Here is a 27,989-nt window from a genome sequence, read left to right as displayed (position 1 = left end):
GAAGAAGGAGGAGAGAAGGACTACCCACAACCCCGACGCTTCCCCGTTACCTTGGCAGGTTATCTCCAGCGGGGGATATTTGTAAGTCATCTTAGGCCTAGAAGTGAAATATGGGTTTCCCATAAGACTGTAGATAGTGCTATTTGTGAGTAAGGATCACGGGATTGTACGTATTATGATGGGAGATGGCACGTAGATGTATACTCTGTACCATGAAGTGTATGTAAAATCCATATATTAAGGGAGATCATATATGAATAAGTAGAAATCTATGTTAAGAAATAGGAGACTGAGAGCAACGAGGTCGAGGTTAGGAAGTAATGGGAGTCATATATTTTAGGAGCTGCTCTCCATTGCTCAGTTAATTGATGGTGGCTGTATAAGATGCTATTAATGAAGGTGGAAAGTGTCTTATTCTTCGTGGAAAAGATGCTGGAATATATTAAGTTGCAAATGATAAAATGAATATATTCATCTAGTTTGAGATGTGGAGTAATTGAAAAAAATAATAATAATATCTTGTACCTCGTAAGTATGTAAGTTCCTGTAGACCTCAGTAGAGGCAAAATGTCTTGTATCTCGTAAGTATATAAGTTCCTGTAGACGTCAGTAGACGCCATTGTCTTAGATCCAACGTGGCTTACACATGTGATATATTTTTTTTCCCTTGCCATGGGTTTATTGGTTGCTAAATTCTTCCTGAAATCGAAGTTTTTTGACGTTTCTGCACGGCACAAGTGAGTTTATTAGTAGTATAGTGTGACATTATGGCTGTTAAGCTAAAGAAAACCTTTCTTGCTGTGGAGAAAATTTAATGAAGATGCAAATGGTAAGTTCTAATTTGGTGGGGGTGTGGGGGGCTGGTCATCTCCGAAAATCACCCTTACGTATTTGAAAGCATTATATATATATCAATGAAGTTCTTTCTCGTATTCATGGTCGTTATTTCCCGGGAGGAACCTAGTAAGGTCAGCCAGAGTCCAGAAGTACGACCATAGACACAGTCCAGAACCCCTCGCCATGTTACTACACTTCAGAACCACAAGATGAGGTTGGACAAGCAGGGGCCTTGCCACTGAACATGGCTCCTGAAATATAGTTGGTCGTGGATTTAAGTTATGGCTGCCCACTGGACAGCTTTTAGAGGTGGTTTCAGACCCAAACGCCACATATCAGGAGCCTAATTGGGCAGTACAGTAGTGTAGCCTAAACTTGGAAATGTCTGGACATTCATCAAGGCTCAAGGGTTAGCTCAAAAAGCTTCTTGAAAGTTCACCGGCGTTGTGGAGGAATATGCCGAGACTTGGCACTACAGATGCCTAAAGTAAAGAAAAACTCCCAAGTTTAATGAGTGGTAAATAAGTAAGTCTAGTTTGTAGAGTAGAGGGTGAACTGGCAGCTCACTTGAAGACCAAATTGACCATTGAACAGTGGTCAGTTGGCAGGGTCAGCAGGCTTTTTCACAGCACAGAGGCTGTGGAAGTGGGTGTCAGATATGCTGCTCTGTATACAGGTCACTGTTAAAATATACAGGGTCTTCACTGGTCTTAGTGTCTGATAGGCACAGTCTCTACCATACGTGTTGTATGTGTCACATGAAAGCCCCTCCAGGTAACTTCATTATGCATTAGCTAATTACCGAGCAGCATGCTTAATGGACAGTAGGCATAATGTATAGCATGTCTAATAGGTGGCTTACTTACAAAGCAGCAATTATCTAGTGGGTACACTGGTGAATGAGCAGTTCTTGTGTTTAGTGTCTTTTTGTAAGAGTTTTGAATTTTATTTTATTTTTTTAGTGGGAATACTTATTTGGCATTCAGTAATGCATTATTTCTTATAAAGTCATTGCAGAGTTTACATAGTTCATCAGATCAGGCATAGATATGTGTATTTGCTGCATGTACACATGAACTATGTGCCCATATGGTACATATGCAGACATGTTTCTATATGTAGCCAAATGCAGAGTTTAGTATTTATGGGAAAGATAATGTGGACAGTTGCAAAGGAGGCTGTACATACATACATACATACATACAAACCTACATACTAAATGTCTGCCCACATAATGCAAGACCTGTGTTATGGATACAAATGCTTGTATAAATATGTGTATGTACTCACTGGCATGTTCAGACTGGAATACCACATAACTCACTTCCTCGTACATACTTATATGAATCCTGACGTAAATATTTGTAGTCAGATATTTACATATACATATTGAGAATAATGTTCTCTATATGTTTCATACATGTTTGCAGTTTCCCATGTTAGAGAGGTAGCACAAGGAACAAATAACCAGGCCTTAGAGTAAATATTCTTGCTTTGTTCCTAGAAAGGGAATAATACAAGAGGGAAGAATTTCTAGCCTTCTGGTCCCACCCTCAATAGTTGCCTTCTTCAATATGCATGGGAAGTATTCTTCCTATGCCGTCCCCATGGATAACAAAATAATGATCCTCATTAAGTTTGGTTACTGATGGTGAGTTCATTTGCAGAGACAGTGACTCAAGGTGTGCCATGAACCATCAGGCAGCAGCCGCTGGCATGTATGCCAGACCCATCGTTGGACGAGAGCTTTTCACCAGGAACATGTAAGCTCAGATATAGAGTCTATTTACTGAATACCCATTTTGATCAGTTCTTGTATGCATTTGGAGGGTTAACCCTTGTGTAGTAGACTGTGGTCTTGGTGAGACCAGAGGACACCAAGCCCTAGCCATTTTTTGTGAACAAAGATTTCAGTTTGTTTTGTAGTGTAGGGATACTGGAAGAGGTGCCACAGTGTGCATATCAGAATTTTGATGCCCATTGGCAGGATCTGCTGGCGTGATGATATCAAATAGTTTGGTGTATTAGGATTAGAAAGATTTTATCACTTTTGGGATACTGATACAGTATGGTAGTTACAGTATGATTTATATTTCATCAGTGCTGTCTTATTGCCTCTTTCCAAGTATTTCCTATACAACACTGTTTACCAAAAGTGGTGTCATCATCATGGATTTCATTTAGACTACGAACAGTAGTAAGTATCCCTCAAGCAGGATGATGTAGGGAAAGTGTCTTCTGTTCCTATTTTTTGTGACATCTCTGCTTGATGACTGCAGCCCTGTCTAAAGCTCACCAGTAGTAAAGAATTAGACAGTTAAATGAAGCCGGTATTCATTCATGTGTATCCAATATCAGTTCCTTTGAATGGCGGGTTTTGGGGATCAAGATCTAAAAGAGGTATGAGATGAATTCCCCTGCAATACTATCCAAACCCACCGCCTTGCTGGATTTCATCTGCAAAACTTTCACTACCTCTTTTCTCTTAACCAAACCATTCTCCCTGACCCTCTCACTTTGTATACCAACCTGACCAAAACAACCTATATCTGCCACCCTATCATCAGACACATTCAACAAACCTTCAAAATACTCACTCCATCTCCTACTCACTTCATCACTACCTGTTATTACTTCCCCACTTGCCCCCTTTACTGATGTTCCCATTTGTTCTCTTGTCTTATGCATATTATTTACCTCATTCCAAAAATCTTTAATTTTTCCTAATTTTAATGATACTCCCTCACCCCAACTCTCGTTTGCCTTCTTTTTCAACTCTTGCACATTTCTCTTGACCTCCTGCCGCTTTCTTTTATGCATCTCCCAGTCGTTTGCGCTCCTTACTTGCATATATCGTCCAAATGCTTCTCTTTCCTTTTTCACTAACTTTACCTCTTCATCCCACCACTCGCTTCCCTTTCTAATCTGCCCACCTTCTACCTTTCAAATGCCACCTGCATCTTTTGTACAATCCATCACTGCTTCCCTAAGTACATCCCATTCCTCGCCCACTCCTCTCCTTTCATTTGCTCTCACCTTTTGCCATTCTATACTCTTTCTCTCTTGGTACTTCCTTGCACCCCAGTATACCACATCATTCCAATTCACTGTATTCCTTGCATGCCTCTCACCCTCCTGTATGTTCAGGCCCCAATCACTCAAAGTCTTTTTCACTCCATCCTTCCAGCTCCAGTTTGGTCTCCTACTTCTTGTTCTCTCCACCTCTGGCACATATATCCTCTTTGTCAATCTTTCCTCACTCATTCTCTCCATGTGACCAAACCATTTCAATACACCCTCCTCTACTCTCTCAACCACACTCTTTTTATTACCACACACCTCTCTTACCCTGTCACTACTCACTCGATCAAGCCACCTCACACCACATATTGTTCTCAAACATTTCATTTCCAACACATCCGCCCTCCTCCGAACAATCCTATCTATAGCCCATGCCTCACAACCATATAACATTATTGGAACCACTATTCCTTCAAACATTTTTTGCGCTCTAAGGTAAAATTTCACCTTCCACACATTCTTCAATGCTCCCAGGACCTTCGCTCCCTCCCCCACCCTGTGACTCACTTCTGCTTCCATGGTTCCAGCCACTGCTAAGCAACTCCCAGATATCTAAAACACTTCACTTCCTCCAGTTTTTCTCCACTGAAACTTACCTCCCAATTTACTTGTCCCTCAACCCTACTGAATCTATTAACCTTGCTCATATTCACATTGACTCTCAAATTTCTTCTTTCACATACTTTACAAAACTCAGTCATGGATGAACAGCTAGGCTGACTGTGGACCAACTGCTGCATCCAGGATTCGAACCTATGCGCTTGAATCTGGGTGGCCTGTGAATGCGTCACAGTCAGGAATTTCTGCACTGTGCTACACCACGGGAGTATGGTAGTATGATTAAAGGGATAATTATTAGTGTAAATTTGTACATCTTTTTCAGGGATGTAAGCAGTGACAGGTGGTCTCAGCAACTAGATGGGTCACAGGACTGGCCATCACAAATCTTTACCTCCCAAGACTCATCGCAAAGGTTTTCAGCACCACCGTATAGGCCACCACAAGTCATGATGGTATGTAGACAGAGCAAGAGAATAGGTTTTATGTGTGTATTTATTATTATTAATATGTAACCCCAGGACCTCTTGCTACACATACTATCGGTAGCAGGGAAAGGATGGACTCCTTTGAGGGGAGTTCTTTAAAGAGACTGTTCTTTGTTTCATGAAATGATGAAGATACAGTCTCACCAAATGTGGCTTTTCATTCACTTGTGGTTTAACCTTAAGCAGTCAGACTCAAGTAACACCTGTGTATAACTGTGACAGGGTAAGAGAGGGGTAGTAATATGAGGAATATGTACAAGAGAGCTGAAGAGTGTTCTGAAGTGTTTCAGGCAATTGGAGATGATGACTATAGGTAAGTAATGGACTCTGCTTACATGTAGATACATTGCAATGAAAAGTCACATTTGGTGAGGTTATATCGTCATCAGTAGATGATAAGAAGTGCACTCTTATTGAGGAATTTCCTATTCCATCATTTCCCTGCTACTGGGTATAGCACAACCATGAAGCTCTTAAGAGCCTCATAAAACAGGTCCTGGGGATATGTAGTTTCTGTATATAATTTTGTTTTTGACTGACAACCGTGGCCATCATAGGTGAAGGAAATATAGGGTAAGGATGAGAAAAGGGAAATTAATTAAAGCTTCTTAGGTGTGTGTAGACCTGACTCTTGAAGGTAGAATGGTTATAGGAAGAGGTGAAATGAAAGGAGAGTTCCGCATTTCTGTTGTTCAATGATTAAACCTTGTGTAGCTGCTCCCCATAGGAAAACCATGGGATGTAGCATCATTGCTTTGTAGACCGAAGCCTTAGTGGCAGGAGCACATGTGGACAGCATACTAGAGCAGTGGCCAAAATAATACATGTAGAACAGAGAGAGGATGGTAAATGTCATAGGGTATAGAAAGGGGTGATGCCTGGAGAACTAATGAGATGGAGGGCTTTTTATTCCACTCTGGGTAATAAAAAGGTGGAAGAAGAGTCACCGTAAATATGTGAGCACTACTTCATATTTGGTAAGAGAAAACCCCTTTAGATATGAAATAGTTGCCCACAAGAAAGATAATTGTGACATGTATACACCACCTCCAACTTTTAGGGAGCTGATCTTGTTATGATGATTGACTGGGGCTTCCAGGATAATTACTTCCAGCCCCAGGAGTCTCCTGTATCTTAAAGAAACTCCTGCAGTGCTCAGTAAGTCAGCCATGTCCACTGGGCAGACCATAGGTCGGAACAGAGTGGAGGATATGGTAATGTCTAGCATATTTATGTTGCTGAAGGATGAATTGTGGTGTTTTGAAATTGAACAGAGGGAAAAGATTTGCATTTAGGAGCTATAGATAGAAATTATGTTTTAACACTTGAATTTAACCAGGTTAATGTTCCTCATTCCGAGATATAGCACAGGTTGTTAATAAGAGAAATGCCTCAGGCTGTCCCCTCATGTGTTAGTTTCGTGGTGCTCCACTAACTAGCAGTTCAGATGAGAGAGAGTTTTTGCTTTTCTTTCTATTGTTGTGGCCTGTAACCCAAAATTTGTTAGTTATCCACTTATTCTTTTAGTCCAAATCAGAGAACGGTGTTTTATGATGTTTATTGTTTTAAATAGTGCTTTATTGTGTTTATTACCAGAGGGAGAGATATGATGGAAGTATGCGAGGGAGGCATGTAAGGACAGGGATAAGTGGAGAATCTTTATCTGTGGCCACTCCTTGATGGGAGCTCCTGTAGGGAATGGGCATCAGAAATATATAGATAGATAGATAGATTATTTTACACAGCTGCCTGAAGTCCCTTTGGTTATCCCTATTATTTTAGTGAACACTGCATGAAATGGTTTTGTCACATTTTTGATGTCTGTTATGAAAGGGTCTTTTTATTACTGTAACCTTTAACTTAAACTCACCAGTTGTCCTTTTATTTTGTAGACTTTATTTAATCACTAAGATTTTTCCATTTAGATTGAAGACAATAACAGGATTTTGGACTTCATTGTTTTGAGACTAAAGTCTAATGAAGTATTCTAAATTGTTTTTAGTTAAAATTATCTTCTATTTATAGTGTTGATGCTGACCTTAACTACAACACACTGTTTATTACCTTTTGAGTACAGAACTCCAGCCAGGGCAGCAGCAGTGGACGAAGTATGGTGGGTCCACCTGGTGGTCGGAGTAACCCTCAAGGCCCCTACGCTCCTGGGGTAGAGCTGCGAGATCTCACCTTAGCACGGGACATTAGGTCAGTAAAGCATAAGCTGTCTCAACCTAACACAGCTAAGTAATGGGTGATGGCACCAGGTGGTATTACAGGACTGAGTGGTATGGCAGAGCCAGGTACTGTGGTTTTATTTATTCATTTATTTATAAGTAGTCCAAGACATCTTTCTAAGAAAAGTCCAGGTGTTATCCAGAATTTTTTGTCAGCTGCCCAAGGATGTGCTACTTCCAGTTATGGGTAAATGTGGACTCATTTGGAGTGAAAAGTCCTTTAACAAGACTGACAGGAACAGCTGGTGTAATGGGTCCAGGTTCTGTGGCAGGACTAGAGGATAGAACAGGAGAGTGCATTACAGCAGGAACTGGCATTGTGGAAGGACCAAGTGATGTTAGAATAGGATTTAAGGTGGAATGGAATGATAGGGCAAGATCAGAATCTGTGGCAGACTTGATGTCTCAGCACATGGCAGTAAGGTAAGACTGATTGGGGCAGCATGGCCTGAAGGTGTATTGTGTCCTGGACACAAGTTTGGCTGTATTAGATGTCCAAAAAACGGACTGAATGGCAGAAGTGGTATGGTTAGAATGGGCACTGTATTAGGACTAGGTGTTGTGGTATGCTCTGATTGTGCAAGTGTATTTGGTCAGTTGATGTAGCATTATATTGTTTGTTCTCTGATAGAACCAAATTACATGGCATGACCTGATGTGACAAAATTGAACAGAGTTGTATAATGAAGGGTTGTGGTAGGATGAGGAGTTGCCAGAACCAGATCTTTTAGGATGATCAGATGTCATGGTGGAGTCGAATGTAGTGAAAATCTTTTGACAGAAGGAGGCATTGTTGTATAGTAAATGTAACTGGTATGGTAGGGCCAGTTGATGGAACAAGATTGAGAGAGATGTTAGCACAAGGAAATGTGGCAGGACCCTCTTCGTATGATGCTGATAGGCAGTGTGACAACGCCAGCTAATGTAACAGTAATGAGTGGCATAATTAGAGCAGAGGGTAAAGTAAGAGCAGATGAGTGAGAAGACTATGTGATGTGATGAGACCAAATGATAAAGCGACATTGGGTTGTGTGGTAGGACCAGATGGTTGTGAATGAAAAATGCAAAACCTTATGATTTTTTCTTTGTGATTTATGTGTACGCATTTGTATTTATTCTCTGATGATAACCCATGTTCATGTGCTAAATAAAGACTTCCAATATGTTTGCATTCAAAGTCTTTTAATACTATCTGCACTAGATGAGTGCTTGCTACTCTGACAGACTTACTACCGGTTGCTCTTTAGTTTATGAAACCAGTTAGCCAACACTTAGGAAACAAGCCTACATGTGTCAGGATCCATAATTATACTTCGGATCATTTAATTTGATATCTGGTATTTTCTGCATAAATGTGAATTATCCCTTTAACTTGCTGTTTTGAAAGGTTTGGTCTGCATACTATACTGTCTGTCATACGGGATCTGCCAGAGCAGCTAAAGGAGGTTTCAAGTGAGGTGTCACGGGCATCACAGGAGCCAGAACTCACCAGGAAGCTTATCACTGACACATCTGACAACCTCCAGGTTCTTGTCTCTGGCCTCCAGGACAAACTTGCACACCTTGTCCATAACAAGGAAAATGCTGAAGATGTACTCCAGTCTCTGAGTCAGGTAAATGTGTGTTGGGAAAAGGATGTTATTAGAATTAAAGAGTGAAAGGCTGATGATTAAAGGTGAGGCAAATGGAGAAATATAAGACAGGTAGGTGAGGGTATTACAGAAAGCTATTCTCGGTGTACAAGTAAGCTATGTCGAAAGCTATTCTGGGTGTACAAGTAAGCTATGTCGAGATTGAGTAGATAGTCATGATGATGCATACTACTGGGACACAGGTTGTAGTTAAGGGCAATAAGTTGAGATGAACAGTATTGGGACTAAGTTTAAGGGTAGGGTGAGGAGTTCCATGTGAGAATGATAGATTCATTGACACAAAGAGGATGAGGGAGGATCAAGCTGAAGGGGGTAAGTTTAGAAGGTATGGTTAGAGGATAGTGTGAAAGTACAAGATGATAGGAAAGATAAAGCGAGTTAAGAAGAGAGAATGAAAATAGTACGCAGCATGAAAGGAGGCAAGAAGTAGGGGTTGGTCAAAAGGCAAAATGAGAAGTGATGGGTCAAGGGGTTAGGATGAATGGACAGGATGTTTGTGCAAGGCAAGGTAATAGGTAGATAGGACACAGTTGAGGTACTAAATGAGATCAAGCATATTTGAGGGAATGGAGAGGGAGCCAAGTTGATAGGATATTATGATGGAAGGGTAGTGTGGTGAGAATGAGAAGGTTAAGGTAGGATAGATTTAGTAGCCATGTGAAGGGAAGTAAGGTGAGATGTGTGGGTCAGTTGGGTTAAGTGAAGATGTTAGATTCACAAGAAAGCTTGAGATGTAAGGCAGGAGGGTATGATCATACAGGTGCTGAATTGGGGAAGTGATACATGTAAGGAACAATGTTATGTGACAGACTAATCAGTTTTATCAATTCCATTAATCAGTTTCATGATGAAGACAGAGGTGCATGACTTAGTCATGATATTATTGCTTATTTCAACAATTTGATTTTGGCTGTAAACTGTTTCAGAGGGAGGAACAGATATTGTTGCTGGTGGACAAAGTCCAGGAGTTGAGCAATGAGTGCAAGCGGCAGGACCAAGCCAAAGTGGTTACTCTTCTCAGGCAAACCAGGAAGGATTGCCGTCAGGAGCTGAAAAAGATGTCTGCTGCAGTAGAAGAAATGAAAAGGTAAATTGATGAAACAAAGGAAACTGCATTAGAGTTGCTCTATGCCATTGGCCTGTTAAAGGTGAGGCACTAAAGCCTAAGAAGTGGCACTGGAGTTCATCAGTTATGGAGACTCTTTTGCCATGGCCACCCCCTTGAGGGAGCTCCCAAAGGGAATGGGCATCAGAGATATAGATAGGCAGGGATCAGAACAGAAAATGCATGGAACATGGAGGTGGAAGTAATCATAAAGAACATAAGGTGCATATACCTGATTGGAACAGCCTAGAGTATGTACAAGAGCATATAGTGGAAGGAAGTTGTGTTGAGAAGACATGGCACATCGGAGAATGTACATGTGGAACCATGTGTGTGTAAGAAGGGGACAGTGTAGAGAATGTAAGGGAGAATGTGTTTGAGATGATAACTGTGTAGAATATGAAGAGAAATTCATTGGGAAGAGTTATAAGAGGATGTGGGGAAGCACATGTTTAAAAGTAATGCTGATGAAATGAGAAAATATGTTTGTGAGAGGACCTGTATTGATAGTAGGTGAGGGATCATGTGTATGGCAGGGAATTATTATGAAAGATGTGAGGGTGCATAATTTAGGTTGGGAATGAAATGAGAAATATGAAGGAGCATATATGTGTGGGAAGTATAGAGAATTTGAGGGGGTGCATGTGTGTGAGGCTAGCAGTATCAGAATGTGAGGGTGCATATTTGTGAGAGAGAGAAGTTAATGGTATAAAGAGTATTAGGGGTGTGGAATATATATGGTAAAAGGGAACAATACCGTAATGATAAGATGGGGTATGTATGTGAGAGGGAAGCAATGTAGAATGTGAGGGGGCACTTGTATTAAGAGAAGTGGGTATACAGGATGCAGTGGACATGCTTGATAGAGGGAAGAGGGGAGGGACAAATACAGAGGATTCAAGGAAATTTATGTCTAGAGTGGAGGTATTGCAGAGGATGTGAAATACAGAGATGTATGTGTTTTAGGTGAGCTTTGTAAAGGATTTGAAGGAGCACATACAGAGTATACATGATGCATGGGAGTATATGTTATGAGTGGAATATTTATTGTGATGGGAGTATTTATAGATAATGTGAGAAGGCACATAGTAAGGGAGCACATGTCTTAGAAGGATGTAGCAACGCCTGAGGATGCAAAGGAGCAGTTGTGTTTGAATGGGAATGGTAACAGAGGAAGTGAAGGAACAGAAGTGGTCTGTGGAAGCAGATATGGACATTGCTTATTTCTTTTTTTTTTTAGTACTGGTACCTAATTGCCTATCCTATTGGTGTGGGGTATTATCAAGGACAAAAGACTCTGGCCTCATTTGCACTCATTCGCCCCATAAATGCCATGTAAAGTGGACTGAAATTAGATCCTTTCATCCACAGTCAAGCCTCAACAGGTTTTTCTGTGCTTTGGTTTGAGCATTTTTTTTGTGCCAATTTAGTCTCGAAAGTATATTTCCCTACCCCCCTACGCATCAATACGGTTCATGTTATCCCATGCATATCTCTTACCCACCTGAATGTTAAGGCTCAACTCCCTTAACCCCCTGCCCCCCTCGCCATCCTTTCATCTCTTCTAGTCAAGAACTAAAATTTCTAAAACTTTTAACATGAATATGCAATATTTGTGCTTTCTTGCATTTCTATGTGTAAATAACTTCAGAGTTATTATGAGTTTTTGTGCTGCAATGTTTGGAAGTAGTATAGCTATGTAGATTAATGCTTTTAAAGCATGGGTATGGAGGAATAAGTAGACAAGCAGAAGCTCAGACATTTTATCTTAGTGATAGAGAATGAAGAAATGTGATGGGCTCGGTAATCAAGAGTAGAAGAGATAAATGATCATGGAGAAGTGTGATAAAATGAAAGAAAGATGGTGAGATGGGTCTGTTCAGTTCTTAGAGAAAATGAGAATGATAAGAAATAGAGTACATTTTAGTGATGTGTATTCTAGTTTGAATTTTTGCTTTTTCTGCAAAAGTGTGGTAATCGTGTTTACATGTTCAGGGTGGAACCAGCAGTTAGGAGCTTGCAGTCAGATGTTAGTAAGATGGGAGAGACTGTAAGAACATGTATGGAGGAACTCCATACCTCACTCATTAACCAGTTGCCACCATCAGATCCTCAAGCAGACTTCTTAATCTCAGCTCAGCAAAGTTTGGACCAGGTAATAGATTTACTCGTTCTACATATACAATATATATCTTTGCCTCATCACTCTTGAACTCTTCGTCTCTATGCAGTTTAGAGATCTCTTGCTCTAGATATGTGCAACATATCCTTACCAACACCATCCTTTTGCTTGTACCTCAACAATCTCTCTCTGTTCAACAGGCAACCTCTAGGTAGTAAGGATCAATAACTATATACATACATTACATATCCACCCAAAATTATACCTACAATGTTTCCTTTAGCTTGGATTATGTTTATGCGTGCACTGCATACCCACCCCACATTGACTTATGGCTTATGCTTGGCCAGCTTCATTGCCTTTGCCCATGACTGTTTGGACTTGGTAGTAGGGATTATGAGCATATCATATCTTCTTTTCATTCTTTCTTTTAAACTATTCGCCATTTCCCACGTTAGCGAGGAAGCGTTAAGAACAGAGGACTGGGCCTTTTTTGGAATATCCTCACCTGGCCCCCTCTGTTCCTTCTTTTGGAAAAATTAAAAAAAAAAACGAGAGGGGAGGATTTCCAGGCCCCTCTCCCTCCCCTTTTAGTCGCCTTCTACGACACGCAGGGAATACGTGGGAAGTATTCTTAATCCCCTATCCCCAGGGATAATATCATATCTATTATAGTATTATATCATATCATAATATCATATCTATTTATATATTTATTACATATTTCCTAGGTACTTCTCCTTGCTTTACATTGGGACTTTACCTCAGCCTCCTTCTCACCTAAATACAGCATGACAGGGTCAAGCTAGTATGGGTTGCTAACTTTATGCTTTCATTACATTGTCATCCTTGCACTGCACTTGCACTTTTGACTTATCTGTCTACTTATGTCCACTTACCACAGTGTGGACAAGGTAACAAGTTGATAGGGATCATTATCTCAAACATTTCCAGTAACGTCTTGCTAACAACCTTGACAAACTCTGTACCTCCATTCCTGCATTAGTGAAGTAGCACTAAGAATAAATGAAGATTGGCATTATTTGCATATGTCCACTCTCTGGCTGTTGTGTATAATACACTGAAAGCACAAACTCTTAAGAGAGCAGACTTTAAGAAAATCTTATAAAAGTTTTCATAGTAACATAATTTTGACTTAATATTTGATAATTTCTTTACAGTAGATTGAGATTCAGTGTCAAGAGAAAAATGTTTGATATTTAAAGGAATTAGCTGTAATAGCAGTTTGGGCTAAACAAAAATGTTTGATATTTAAAGGAATGAAATTGATATCTGTGTGGCCCAAAGGTTTTAGAGCTTTAGAGTCATACAACATTGATTACCTCGTGCAATGCTTGCTTTGTCTCCCAGTTTAATACTCTGGAATAAAGCATGAAAATGTGTTACACTGTACTGAAGTATACAGTTTGCTACATAAGGAGTCCATATCATTGCATTAGATAGAAGTGGTCATTAGGAACATTAGGTAGGAGCCTCTGCAAACAATGCACTAGACTTTCCCTCTGCCAGTGGCCTGTTAAGGGTGAGGCACTAAAGTCTAAAGAGTATCTCTGGAATTCTTTTATTATGAAGACTCTGTAGCCGTGGCCACCCCTTTTAGGGAGTTCCAATTGGAACAGGCATCAGATATAGATAGATAGGGTCAAGGAAGGAAGTAGTTATGGGAAACGGTAGGATGCACACACCTTGTGCAGCTTGTCTTGTAGCACTGTTTCAGAGGAATGATAAGCAGATGAGTTGCAGTGGGAAATAAGAGGGTGTCTTTACCGCTTTTGTGCAGATTATGGCATGAAAAGTCTGTATCACCATATCACAGGGACAAGGAGAAGAGGGTTTATATGTATTTTTGTCCTATTTTTGGCACAGTGAGTCATGTATTACTGTATCACAGGACCAGAAGGGAGGAAGTAGGATGTGCTGTCTCTCTTTACTGCATTTAACATAGAGAGTCAAGGCTCATATCGCTTTAGTCACAGGAACTAGAAGAAGGAAGTGATTTTAGGGAGATGAAGCAAGAGGATGCACATGACTCTTTTTACAGCATGTGACTTTGCCATTTACCTTTGTATCATAGGCTCAGGGTGATGGAAAAGGACATAATGAGAAAGGAAGAGGATGTGCATATCTCGTTGCAGAACCTGTAGCCCAGATATGTATTGCTTTATTATAGGGAACACGAGAAGGAAGGGGATGGCAGGCAGAAGCAAGGGGAAGAATGAGGGAGTGCCAGGAGAAGATCGGGCTCATGTGCTTCTTTGTATGGCTGATAGTGTAGAAGTAATTATTTACAACAGTCACAAGAACTAGGAAAAGGTGAGGAATGTTAGAGGAAGCTAGTGGATGCAACTTACTATGTGCACTTTGTAGTAAAGTCATGCATTACAGTATTCATACTCCCTTGTACATATTTAACTTCCTGTACATTCTGTGACTTACGGATGACAAATGTTCAACTCTTTCATAGTTTATAATTATTTTTCCTGCAGATAGGAAGAAAGTTAGTTCTCATGTGATAAGCATGCAGAATTTGATGATAATGTTGAGCCTTTAATTGTAAAAGGCACTGCATGAGTCAGCTGTCAGTATAAGTAGAAGTAGAATTGGATATGGATGATGTGACAATATGTAATTGTTTTCTTTATGGTATGTCTTTTTGAATTTGTTTTGCAGAATTTGACTCAGAACTGTCCTTTATCCATAGGTACAGGCCACAGTCAAGAATTTGGTAGAGAAAATTTCATCGTTGCCAAAAGATGTGGCCATGCAGGTTGGTCAGGTGTGTCTCTCTATATATTTGTATTTTTCAACCATGTTTACTTTAAAAGTTTTCTGGCAACGCATAGTAATATTTGTTTCCTTTTGACTTCATACACCACAGAAATGTCTATTACTTCTGTGCCATACATTACTGAAACATCTAATACCTCTTTATTGAACATATCATATTATGTGATGGGCACTGTTTACTTGGAATGAAGCATGTATATGCTATGCTGTATGTCTTTTTTCTGTCCATGGTTAATTTGTCCCATTATTCTTAAGAGATGTATCAAGATCTCAAGGGGTGAGAAACCTCTTAACCCTATCTTACTGATAAGGAATATGCCTCTTACTCTTCGATAACACTCCTTAGAAGAAAGAAGAAAGAGGGGGTAACCTGATCACAAACTGTCTTAAAACATATCGATGGTGTGGAGAGTGAACAGGTCTTCAAGGGATATAGGGATAGCGACAGGAAGACATGAAATAAATAAGAAACTTGTTAGAGATGTAAAGAAGTACGTTTATAGTATAAGAGTGGTGAATGAAAGAAATAGAATGACAAGACATGGTTAATGCAGACAGCAAAAAATTTAAGAGGTATGACATTTGAGAATGTACAAGAGATGGAAACCCAAGTGTAGAACCCCTTCCCTCTGCTGTACAAACAGGTGATTACAAGTAAGCAGTTAGTGGAATACATTGTGGTGAATGTAGTGTACTGTTAGGTAGACTTGCTTGTTGTTAAAAGACCAGAAATGAGACATTGTTGGGAAAATTTTGAAGCATGTTGTGAAGTCCATTATTATGGGAATTTTATAAGAGGGTCGATGTTAAGGCCTCAAGTATGGGGAGAATGATGCAAAAAGGGGAAGGGAGTATAGGCTTGATTTTTGTGTGTAATCACCTATTAGTACTATATTAGGGAAAGTTTTACACTTATGGGGCCCCATCACTTGGAATTTTCCCTGCTATCATACTTCTTTAACTTCTGTATCCTGTCCACATTCACAGTTTCATCATTCACTTTATACCATTCATACAATAATCTTAAGCTATGAAAGTGCTTATTTACATCTTTTCAAACAAGTTTCTTGTTGAATATCAATTAATGTCCTCTGGTTGTTCTATTTTTACATCTTTTGAAGACCTGCTTGTGTGAGTGTTTGTATTTCTCATTTTTGTAGGATGGGAAGAAAGTTATGCACTCTTGGGGCCTCATCTCCTGAGCTTTCTTTGTCGTCATGTTATCAGTTAAACCTTTGTAAACTGCTGGCATTCGCTGTCTTTTTGGTTATTTTTCTAACCATCCACATCCTTATAGTAAACCAGTACACCTTAATATCATTTCTATCTTGTTGCCCAACTTCTTGACATGACCTCTGTTTGCTTTGATGCTGCATCTTTTGAAGAACTGTTCTCTGTCAATACTGTCCAGCAAATTTAGGAACTTTAAGACTGTTATCAGATCCCCTTCTCACACTTCATTTCCATGGTTAGTAGTTTTGTAACCATTGTAGCTCATTTTGATTTGGGTTCCAATTCAAGTTGCTTTACTAAGTATGTACCTTATCGGTCAAATCTTGCCCTTCTTTTGGTGCGTTGATCAAGCTTGTGAGACATAGTGCCATTTTGGTCTGCTGCATGTTGTGAATAGCTTATGGAACATGTCTTTATGCATTTGTGTGTATGTGTATTCTGAAAGGAAAGATTGTGAAGCTTACTTGGATTAAGTGATGAAGCCAACTTGTTCAGAAGTTTGTGAGAGGGGTTATGTGATGGCTTTCAGGCATTTGTTGCATATAATGAGAGTCATTTGTTGCAGGTGATGCGGGAGATAGTACACAGTGGTATTAGCACCTGTGCAGGCAGCAACAGCAGCAGCAGTACCAGTTTCGTGAGCCCTGGACATCGAGCCTTCTGTGTTCAGCGACCCATGTTCCCTTTAGCTGAGGTTTGTTGTACTCTTTTATGTCTGAATTGATTATTGTATTCTTATTATCTAGATATTTTCCCTAGGAAGATGTTTCTTCACATGTATAAAGATTTTTTGTATGAAAAAGTTTAAAGTAAATGAAGTATGGGTTGTTAATGTAGTCTGTGTATCACTTTGTATATGTTAAGAGATCTCTTCATTGTACATCTTATGAACATTTTGAAACTTGTCTTTGCATTACCATTTTTATTCATGTACCCTGAGGTTAGAAGTTCTTGCTATTTTATTTCTAATGACATTTGTACATTCTCTCCCAAATGTTAAAGATTTTCTGTTGCTGTTCCAGAGCACCTACCGATGCCAAATATCTCCAGTGGCCCATGTTTCTCCTTTAGCCCAAGTGTCTCCCCAAGTCTCTAGTGTGCCACCTTCCGTCTGTCATGCCCAGCCTACAGAGGTTAGAAGCACATCATCTCATCCCAAACCTACACCTCTACCCACACCAAGAGCACCACTCAAGGTGGATCCCAAGGAAATGCCTCAGTCCTGTCCAGCACCATCAAATTGGGAATCGAACATAGCCCTTTCATCATGGCCAGCTGCCTCACAAGACTCGAACTCTAAAGCTGCTCCTCAGCCAAAGCCAGCCACTACTGGGAATATTGAATTGAAAAGGATGGTCCAAGGGGTAACAACAACTAAGGAAGTCAAGAATACTGGAGTCAAATTTCAGCTCAACAAATGTACTGAGGGAACATCTGTTGGCACTGAGGTCTGTTTTATGTGTATTGAATAATATTTGAATTGCATTGACATTTTGTCATTGTAGGGAGTAGTAAAAGGCTATTGAAAAAGCACTGACAGGTTTTTCATTCCAGACATTTCAGCATTTTATGTTAGAGGGCAATAAGTAGATTTTGAATATGAATGATATGGAAAGATGTAATGGTTTAGTATTGGGTTGTAAGGGGACATTAGATGTGCAGCAATTAGTTTTTATCATTATTCTCTCATAATATTCAATTGGGAGGTAAGTTTGAATGGAGAAAAACTGGAGGAAGTAAAGTGTTTTAGATATCTGGGAGTGGATCTGGCAGTGGATGGAACCATGGAAGCGGAAGTGGATCATAGGGTGGGGGAGGGGGCGAAAATTCTGGGAGCCTTGAAGAATGTGTGGAAGTCGAGAACATTATCTCAGAAAGCAAAAATGGGTATGTTTGAAGGAATAGTGGTTCCAGCAATGTTGTATGGTTGCGAGGCGTGGGCTATGGATAGAGTTGTGCGCAGGAGGATGGATGTGCTGGAAATGAGATGTTTGAGGACAATGTGTGGTGTGAGGTGGTTTGATCGAGTAAGTAACGTAAGGGTAAGAGAGATGTGTGGAAATAAAAAGAGCGTGGTTGAGAGAGCAGAAGAGGGTGTTTTGAAATGGTTTGGGCACATGGAGAGAATGAGTGAGGAAAGATTGACCAAGAGGATATATGTGTCGGAGGTGGAGGGAACGAGGAGAAGTGGGAGACCAAATTGGAGGTGGAAAGATGGAGTGAAAAAGATTTTGTGTGGTTGGGGCCTGAACATGCAGGAGGATGAAAGGAGGGCAAGGAATAGAGTGAATTGGATCGATGTGGTATACCGGGGTTGACGTGCTGTCAGTGGATTGAATCAAGGGCATGTGAAGCGTCTGGGGTAAACCATGGAAAGTTGTGTAGGTATGTATATTTGCGTGTGTGGACGTATGTATATACATGTGCATGGGGGTGGGTTGGGCCATTTCTTTCGTCTGTTTCCTTGCGCTACCTCGCAAACACGGGACACAGCAAAAGAAAGAAAAGAAAAAAAAAATATTCGCCATTTTCCGCATTAGCCTTAGAGGGAATATCCTGACTTGGTCCCTTTTTCTGTTCCTTTTTTTTGGAAAATTAAAGAAAAAAACAAGGGAAGGATTTCCAGCCTCCCGCTCCCTATTTTTATTGTGTTTATTTATATTTATTATACACAATCACTGTTGCCCACATCAGCGAGGTAGGACAAGGAAACAGATGAAGAATGACCCATCCCCCATATACACACACATATATTTTTTTTTCCAAAGGAAGGAACAGAGAAGGGGGCCGGGTGAAGATATTCCCTCAGAGGCCCAGTCCTCTGTTCTTAACGCTACCTCGCTGAGGCGGGAAATGGCGAATAGTATGAAAGAAAAAGAAAAGATATATATGTATATATAAATGCCCACGTACGCACATATACATACTTATACTTAACAACAAATTCATGCACATATGCAGACATTACATACATACATTGCTATCCCCTGATTCAGTGAGGTAGCACTGGAAAAACAGACCAAAAAGGCCACATTTGTTCACACTAAGTCCTTAGCTGTCATGTGTAATGCACAGAAACCACAGCTCCCTAACAACAAATTCATGCACATATGCAGACATTACATACATACATTGCTATCCCCTGAGTCAGTGAGGTAGCGCTGGAAAAACAGACCAAAAAGGCTACATTCATTCACACTAAGTCCTTATCTGTCATGTGTAATGCACAGAAACCACAGCTCCCTGTCCACATCCAGGCTTCACAGACCTTTCCATGGTTTACCCCAGACACTTTACATGCCCTGGTTCAGTCCATTGACAGCATGTCGACCCCGGTATACCATATTGTTCCAATTTATTCTATTCCTTGCACGCCTCTCACCCTCTTGTATGTTCAGGCCCCGATCACTCAAAATCTTCACTACATCCTTCCACCTCCACTTGGTCTCCTGCTTCTCCTTGTAGATTTCAGTGAAATGACAGGATAATCATATATATCTAGTGAAATTTTGATACTCCACAGATTGATGTGAATAAGGATTGTTGTGCTGTTTTAGCAGAAAGGGAAGTGGAGAATGTGGGCTGCACATCATCCCGTTTGGAACAGGATGGTACACAACACTTCACGCCCCAAAAAACTTATACTTTCATACAACTCACTTCTCAATCTCCAGGGCAGGTATGTTGTGTCTTATTGCAATTTATAGCATGATGTCAAAAATGTGCTGTTCATAGGTTTGGGACAGATATGTAGGGAAGATATGAAGGAAGGTGATGCATGGTCCACATGTGCTCTTTTACAGAATCTGTAACACTGTACCTTCATCCTTGAATGTTGCAACTTCATGTTAAGTGTAGGACAGTTGAGGAGTAGGTGTTAGATGTCTTCATTGTTGCTGCATCTTGGGCTAACTGGGTTCTGTGATATGTTGGAATGACGTTTGCCATGTATTAGATGGATGATGCTCAGATAAAGTACATGAAAGTGTTAATCATATTTGACTGGGAAAAGTAGTTTTAGGTGTTATGTGTATGATGGAATGGAGTTTCAATATTGGGTCAATATTTTTTAGTGTTTTTTGAGGGGTGGATCACTTTTGTATGAACATGTTTTATAAGTGTTGTGTTTACTTTGGTTGCAGGGATATATGAGTACAGGTGGCTGGAGTGTGCTTTTTATATCTGTAGGAAGTTTGATGATTGATTATGAAGTGGCTTGGGTGGCAGGGGGTCACTGCTGCTGCAGAGAACTAGGAGGTGTTTAGGTAGGATTGTATTTGAAGTATTCTGATGTCATCATGTAATCGTTGAATGTCTTTGGTTGTTCAGCGACCGTCGATTCTTCCAAGTGGTGTGTCTTGATTGTTTTGTTGGTTATATGTACTGTATTGTGTGTCTTAATTATTATGTCTATGATTATGTATGTGTTGGGGAATTTAATATTCACATGTAACGATAACTACATTCCCTTAACACATGGTATCTCTAATGTGTATAAAACCATATTAGTATGATGTACTGTTAAGATATTTTCCTGCTGTAGAAAGTGGTTCTGTTGCATTGATGTCTGTCTTAACAGTTATAGATGACAGTGGTGTGTCAGTAAACACAGAAGGCCGAGATCATGAGTTCCATCTTAAGACTGGCAGTAATTAATTCACGTTTTTTTTTTCTCTCTGCCTTTGTCTCTGCAAGACTGATTTTTTATTTTTTTTGCTTTGATAATGTTTTTCTTTTCAAAATTAATGGAGTGGAAGAGGCAAGAGAGCTTGAATAATTTTTTAAAGGCTGATTAACATCTGTGTTGAATGTGATGACCCAAAAATTTTGGTTCAGGGAACTTTGGTGCTGGACTGTGACAGCAGTAGCTCTGATGACTCTCCTGTAATGTTGTCCAGTGCATCTGCTGCGCTTACCACATCTTCTGCTGTCACTTGTACAGGTAGGCAGAACTTAACATCTCAGTCTTTTCTATACTACATAAAGATTTTATGATTAACAAGTTTGTGTATTTTCACTTTGCTAGTTTTATTAGTAGACTTTCTAATTTGTAGCACTAATAATCAACATTGGTGGAAAGAATTTTGCCCAGTAATGGATATGGATGTTGTGAATGATTGAAAAGTAAGTTTTGAAGAAAGTATCTTATTTGTAAACAGCAAAATCTGTAAAGATGCCTTTGAGTTGATGCTATTGTGAGAACTTGAGAATTTAAAAACATTCAGCCTTTTTCTTTTTATCTCATACTGTAAAATATGGTAAAAAACAAGGGTATGGTTCAGAGGTTATAGGGGAAATAGAAAATACTGATAGCAGATGTATTTAAAAGTACTGTAGTTGTTTAGGAGTTGTAAAGTTTATTATGGCGGGAAGGAAAAGATACTGAATGTAGACAAAGTTAAAGGAAGATGGTTCTGTTATGACTGAGTACAGGGTGTCTTGTAAGTATAGACTTCTGCAGAATTGATGACTGAGCTTGGGGTGTCTCGTAAGTGTAGACATGGGTAAAATTGATGATTGAGAACAGGTTGTCTCAAAAGTCTGGACTCAGAAGCACTCCGAAATGATGACCTTGTGCAGGGTGTCTCGTAAGTTTGGACTCGTTCAGAATTGACTGAATAGAGGGTGTATCATAAATCTGGACTTGTTCAGAATTTTTGAACGAGTACAGGGTTTCTTGTAAGTCTGTTCTTGGGCAAAATTGATGACCGAGTGCAGGGTGTGTCATAAGTGTGGACTTGGTCAGAATTGACTATTTACCTTTACTTCAGTAGATGTTCAAGATGTTTGTCATGACCTGGTATACATTTACCTCTGAGTGTCACATACATATAAGTATGTATATACCAATTCGTGACTTGCAAGTATGAACGTTAATGGAGCCAAAGATAGTCACTTAGAACACCCTTGTATTTCTGTGGAATTAAGAAGAGTCACTTGAAGCATCCTTGTTTATCTATGTTTACAATTATCCCAATACCAATTTCTGTGAAAGAGTCTTGGTGTTACTCAGGATCTTTCTAAAGGTTCCTGTAGCCTTTAGCTACACTGCATCCAGCAACAGGGAAATGTAGCCTCCCGTGGAGTGAGAGGTTCTTTAATGAGACTGTTTGATTCATTCGATGCCAACACTTTCACACTTATGTGTGAGAATGGACAGAAGTATTTTTAATTTTTTTTCTCATTTTCTGCTTTCTTAATCTTCCTCAAAAATCCAGTTGCATTTCATCCCTAGCAACTTTCTTCTTTATTTCTCTTTCCAGTGTGTCATCATTGTATGACACCAATTCCAAATATATTGCTTAAATCGTCTGGCTTCTCATTGTTGTTACTTATATAAAAGTTGCACTCCAGCTCTTGAGAAATTTTGACTCTATAGTGCATTTCAGCTTGCTAGATTTGTTCATTGTATATGGCACTGCAAGGTCTACCATTTTAATTGTATATCTTCCCACGTTAGCGAGGTAGTGCAAGGAAACAGGCGAAAGAATGGCCCAACCCACCCACACACATACATATACATACCTATACATTTCACCGTATACATATATATATATACATACACAGACATATACATATATATACACTCGTACATAATTCATACTTGCTGCCTTTATTAATTCCTGTCGCCACCCCGCCACACATGAAATGACTCCTCTTCCCCCGGAACACGCGCTAGGTAGCGCTAGGAAAAGACAACAAAGGCCACATTTGTTCACACTCATTCTCTAGCTGTCATGTATAATGCACCGAAACCACAGCTCCCTTTCCACATCCAAGCCCCAGAAAACTTTCCATGGTTTACCCCAGACGCATCACCTGCCCTGGTTCAATCCATTAACAGCATGTCGATCCAATTCACTCTATTCCTTGCACGCCTTTCACCCTCCTGCATGTTCAGGCCCCAATTGCTCAAAACCTTTTTCACTCCATCCTTCCACCTCCAATTTGGTCTCCCACTTCTCGTTCCCTCCACCTCTTATTATCAGTATTTTCTTTGCTTTTAGCCTGAATGCAGATTTATAGTATGTCAATGTCCTACAAATTTAGTTGGGGTTACATTCTTATTTTGTTTAGTTGTGTCTCTTTTTTGTTTGTTTCTACAAGTAATAATTCTACATTCTTTTTCCATACTACTGATAATTTTTTCTTCATTTTATTCTTTTCTTTCACGTGATTCCATCTGTTCTTTGTCAGCATTCAAAGTTTTCCCTTCAAGGTCCTCTATCCTATCCTTATCAATTGTGGTTATCTTTTTCTTTTTTTTGTATTATTCTTTTATCTACAGTTTTCTTTCCTTCAGTATCTTCTTTTCCGTCTTGTCATATTTTCATTGGGCTGGTACAGGGCCCTTAGCCGTTTCTTTTATCTCTTCATGAAATATCATTGTGTTGGTGTGTCCACATCCTTTTCTTTAAAATTATCGTTTCAACCTTTTTGTGCAACTGATCTGTTTACCTCCTTTTCCAGTTATGTTTTGTCATAGTGAAAGTTTAGGTCACTTAGGTTTACATCATCTTGTTCTTTACCACAGCTTCTTCCTGTGTCCAAAGAGTGGATTATACAGTTACTTTCACAATATAATCATCTGATATGCTTTCATTTACTGCTGGTAAGGAGTGCTGTGTGTAACATGTTTAACGCAATACTGTTAGATCTTACCTCTTCAGCTTTCACACAGCAGGTGCTGTGAAAAGGTGTTTTTATTTTCAAAAAATGTGTTACAGATGATTGGGTAGAAAGTCAAGGTGGTATCAAGTGGCCGACGACTGGCATGACAGCTGAAGTGAAGCAGTGTAACAGTCAGGTGGCAGCTACCCCATTCATCTCAAGTCAGGCAGCTGGAGCCACTGTGAAAAGGGAGGTTGTGACACCTAATATCAGGAAGACACCCACCAAAGTGATAGGGGACCAAATATGGGATAGCATACCGAAAAGCTTCAGAATGAGAGATGACAGAGGAAGGGGTGCTAGTGCAGAAGGTGATGCAACAAAGGCAGATGGGGTGGGTGTGAAAGATGAAATGATAGAGGACAAAAACTCCATTGTAAAACCTTGTTGTCCAGAACTTTATAAAGAATTACATCAACACCCATTTATTGCCCCAGCAGGACCAGGCTATATCAGAAAGAGGAAGCCTGATAATTCCTATCCTCAGGAGAGTAAAGGTACCAGGGTGCCACAAGATGAAGCAGTAGAAATGGCATCAATGACATGCCGAGCTCGTCGCTACCTTACACCTCAGATTGGTGGTAGCCTGAAACTCATGATCTTACAGGGTAACAAAAAAGTCACCAGAGACACCTAAAATACTAATATGTTTGTTTATGTGGTAGTGGTTGTATTCTGATAATATTCTGGGCTCCCTTGGAGTAGGAAGATTGTTTTCTGTCCATTGACAATGATGTCCTTGTTGGAGGTGATTTCCTGCACATTGTTACCATTTAAAAGCAAAGGCCAGATTTATAGAGGTTAACACTGAGAAAAACAAGGAAAAAAAAAATGGGAATTTAGGTGAATGAACAAATGGGTTTGTGGTAACTGGCAGAAATGTTGATAAGGGATGGAGATGGAGTGATTATCTAGAAGGACTGTTGTATGCTTTCAGTTTTAAGGTGGTGGATATGGAATGTTTTGGATGTGGACACTTGTACTCAGAGATGCCCCCATCCCCAGCAGCCACCACATTGACAAAACACAGCGATACCATAATATCTTACAAAGCTTTAACAACTCCCATACCCACCCCAGTTTTGAATTCCTTCAGGCACAGACCCATTGAAAACTACACTCCCAGGACGAATATGAGACACACTTTTGTCAGTGCTCTGAAGTCCATCTATCTCCTTTCAACATGACAGTTCTCAGTTTAACACATTATTGGACTGCTTTTGCCTAAGATACAACTTGCATGCTGAAGACAATTAATACTTTTTCTTCAAACACACATTGGCACTTCACTTCTTGATATGTGATCTTGGTCATTGGCCACGGCTGTCTATCTGGACACTGCAGAAGCCATATGAAATAGTTTCCTGGGTCAACATTGATATCACCATCTCTGCTCTTGTGACTAATACCACCATACCTGTTACCAATGGTTCCCTCAGCAGTGGCACAACAACCATCACGCATTTGCGCCACCGTTACACCATTACTTTAAGTCACCACCATCATCATCTCACTACCACCTTATTATTGTTTATCATTACTACCACTGTCACCACTAAGGGAGTCAGACAGCTAATATTGCTCTGAACAGTCCTTTGAAAGAGTCTTTGTATCCCATGTGTTTCATGGATAGAAGTACGAACAGATGAAATCAAGGTACATTTTGTAAGAATAAAGAGAACATTCCAGTACTCATGTTTGACAGTTTTATTCATGATAGTAAAAAATATCATATATATTTTCATCATAAAACTAAGATAACATACTGAAAGTGTTGCGTTATTAGTGTAGTTCCCTGCTGTGTTTATCAGCAACTGATGTGTCTTGGCAGAATAAAGGAAGTATATGGAATACAGAAAGGCGGATGACACAACAAAAAAATTAGATTATTGTAATGTGTATGAACACTCGCAATGGTCATTTTGTTGTATCAGAATATTTTGGCATTACCACCTGTAATTTTGCTTGAATGCCTCTGGCATATCCAAGTTCTCATTACCGCCATCACCACTTTGTCATCACCCACACTTCCTTGCTTCTCATGTTTAGCTGATAACCTCTACTTAGATGCAGGAGGTCATAATACTTTGCTGTAAATTTAATTTTCAACCATATTAATTGTGTCTGCTGTGGATGAGAGACTTTGGGAAATGAGTCACTTGTTGTTCGCTGATGATACAGCGCTGGTGGCTGATTCGGGTGAGAAACTGCAGAGGTTGGTGACTGAGTTAGGTAAAGTGTGTGAAAGAAGAAAGCTGAGAGTAGTTGTAAATAAGAGCAAGGTTATTAGGTACAGTAGGGTTGAGGGACAAGCCAATTGAGAGGTAAGTTTAAATGGAGAAAAACTGGAAGAAGTGAAGTGTTTGGAGAAAAACCAGAGGAAGCGAAGTGTTTTAGATATCTGGGAGTGGATTTGGCAGTGGATGGAACCATGGAAGCAGAAGTGAATCATAGGGTGGGGGAGGGGGAGAAAGTTCTGGGAGCATTGAAGAATGTGTGGAAATTGAGAACTTTATCTTGGAAAGCAAAAATGGGTATGTTTGAAGGAATAGTGGTTCCAACAATGTTATGTGGTTGCGAGGCAAGGGCTGTAGAGAGAGTTGTGCGGAGGAGGGTGGAGGTGCTGGAAATGAGATGTTTGAGGACAATATGTGTTGTGAGGTGGTTTGATCGAGAGTCATGAAAGGGTAAGAGAGATGTGTGGTAATAAAAAGAGTAGTTGAGAGAGCAGAACACGGTGTTTGGAAATGGTTTGGTCACATGGAGAGAATGAGTGAGGAAAGATTGATAAAGAGGATATATGTGTCAGAGGTGGAGGGAACGAGGAGAAGTGGGAGATCAAATTGGAGGTGGAGAGATGGAGTGAAAAAGATTTTGAGTGATCGGGGCCTGAACCCACAGGAGGGTGAAAGGCATGCAAGGAATAGAGTGAATTGGAACGATGTGGTATACCGGGGTCAACGTGCTGTCAGTGGATTGAACCAGGGCATGTGAAGTGTCTGGGGTAAAGCATGGAATGTTTAGTGGGGCCTGGATGTGGAAAGGGAGCTGTGGTTTCGGTGCATTATACATGACAGCTAGAGACTGAGTGTGAATGGATGTGGCCTTTGTTATCTTTTCCTAGCACTACCTCGCGCACATGCGGGGGAGGGGGTTGTCATTTCATGTGTGGCGGGGTGGTGACGGGAATGTATAAGGGCAGACAGTATGAATTATGTACATGTGTATATATGCATCTATGTCTGTGTGTGCATATATATATATATATATATATACGTTGAGATGTATAGGTATGTATATGTGTGTGTGTGGACGTGTATGTATATACATGTGTATATGGGTGGGTTGGGCCATTCTTTTGTCTGTTTCCTTGTGCTACCTCGCTAACACGGGAGACAGCGACAAAGTATAATAGGTATATAAATAAATGAAATAGATGATTAATTGAAACGTTAAGAATTTGGTTCCATTTTCTTAACCTGTTGCGCTACACTATCACTGAAGTGATCTTCCAAGGCTTGGCTGATATCCTTACGATTTTTCTTCTGATAATTTTGTATATCAGCTACACTCACATGCAAATCTTTATCTTTTTCATATTATTGTGGATAACTTTGGCTTCAAGACCCCTTTTTAAGATGGTGTCAGTTTCACCTCCAGGTGGGTGTGGGAATATTTCTCTTTGAAGGGACTGTAAGTTGCATTTCAGTTGGGCCTTAAAGGCAAATGTTGTTTTTAGTAGGAATTCCAGGTGCCTCTTGGATGTACAGAAAACACCCTTCATGGGTTGTAGTGTGGAACCCAGCAGGAAGGTACCCAGTTACTTATTCACCCCCCCCCCCCCCCCCCTTTTTTTTTTTTTTTTCAAGAACAAGGGATTTTTACTTGAACATTTTGAAATTTGATATTGTGTAAGTATTTCCCTGCAAAATGAAAAGAGGTTATGTAATGAAAGAGGGTTTACTTTTGTCGTATGAGAATTTGAAAATAGTTCTGATTCTGAAAACCGATTTTCCTTCTCAAGTTTTTCAGTAAGGTTTCTCTTTGCAGGAAGGGTAACATGATTTGATTTTAAACGTTCATTTGCCATAGTGAATTGCATTTAAACTTGTGAATCCATAGAATATCAAATCCCCAAAACATGTAACTCACAAAGGTAAGAAATAGCTACTCCAGTGAAAATTTAGTCTCAAGTTTATTGAA

The 27,989-nt window shown here is 39.9% G+C and overlaps 1 protein-coding gene across 1 annotated transcript; it reads left to right on the top strand.

Moving 5' to 3' along the window:
* Nucleotides 1-15: 15 nt before the first annotated feature.
* On the top strand, nt 16-27,739 carry LOC139761342 (uncharacterized). Its single transcript, XM_071685421.1, has 13 exons — nt 16-81; nt 2,505-2,600; nt 4,802-4,931; nt 7,042-7,166; nt 8,583-8,808; nt 9,774-9,934; nt 11,948-12,107; nt 14,797-14,871; nt 16,681-16,809; nt 17,138-17,563; nt 19,639-19,794; nt 20,952-21,057; nt 23,843-27,739. The coding sequence occupies exons 2-13, from the start codon at nt 2,527-2,529 to the stop codon at nt 24,421-24,423; spliced, it is 2,349 nt and encodes a 782-aa protein (XP_071541522.1). The 5' UTR covers nt 16-81; nt 2,505-2,526; the 3' UTR covers nt 24,424-27,739.
* The last annotated feature ends 250 nt before the right edge of the window (nt 27,740-27,989 follow it).

Source organism: Panulirus ornatus, chromosome 40 (assembly GCF_036320965.1).
Source record: "Panulirus ornatus isolate Po-2019 chromosome 40, ASM3632096v1, whole genome shotgun sequence".
Lineage (NCBI taxonomy): Eukaryota > Metazoa > Arthropoda > Malacostraca > Decapoda > Palinuridae > Panulirus > Panulirus ornatus.
The sequence above is the reverse complement of the archived record's forward strand: the minus strand, read 5'-3'. Positions and strand labels throughout refer to the sequence as shown.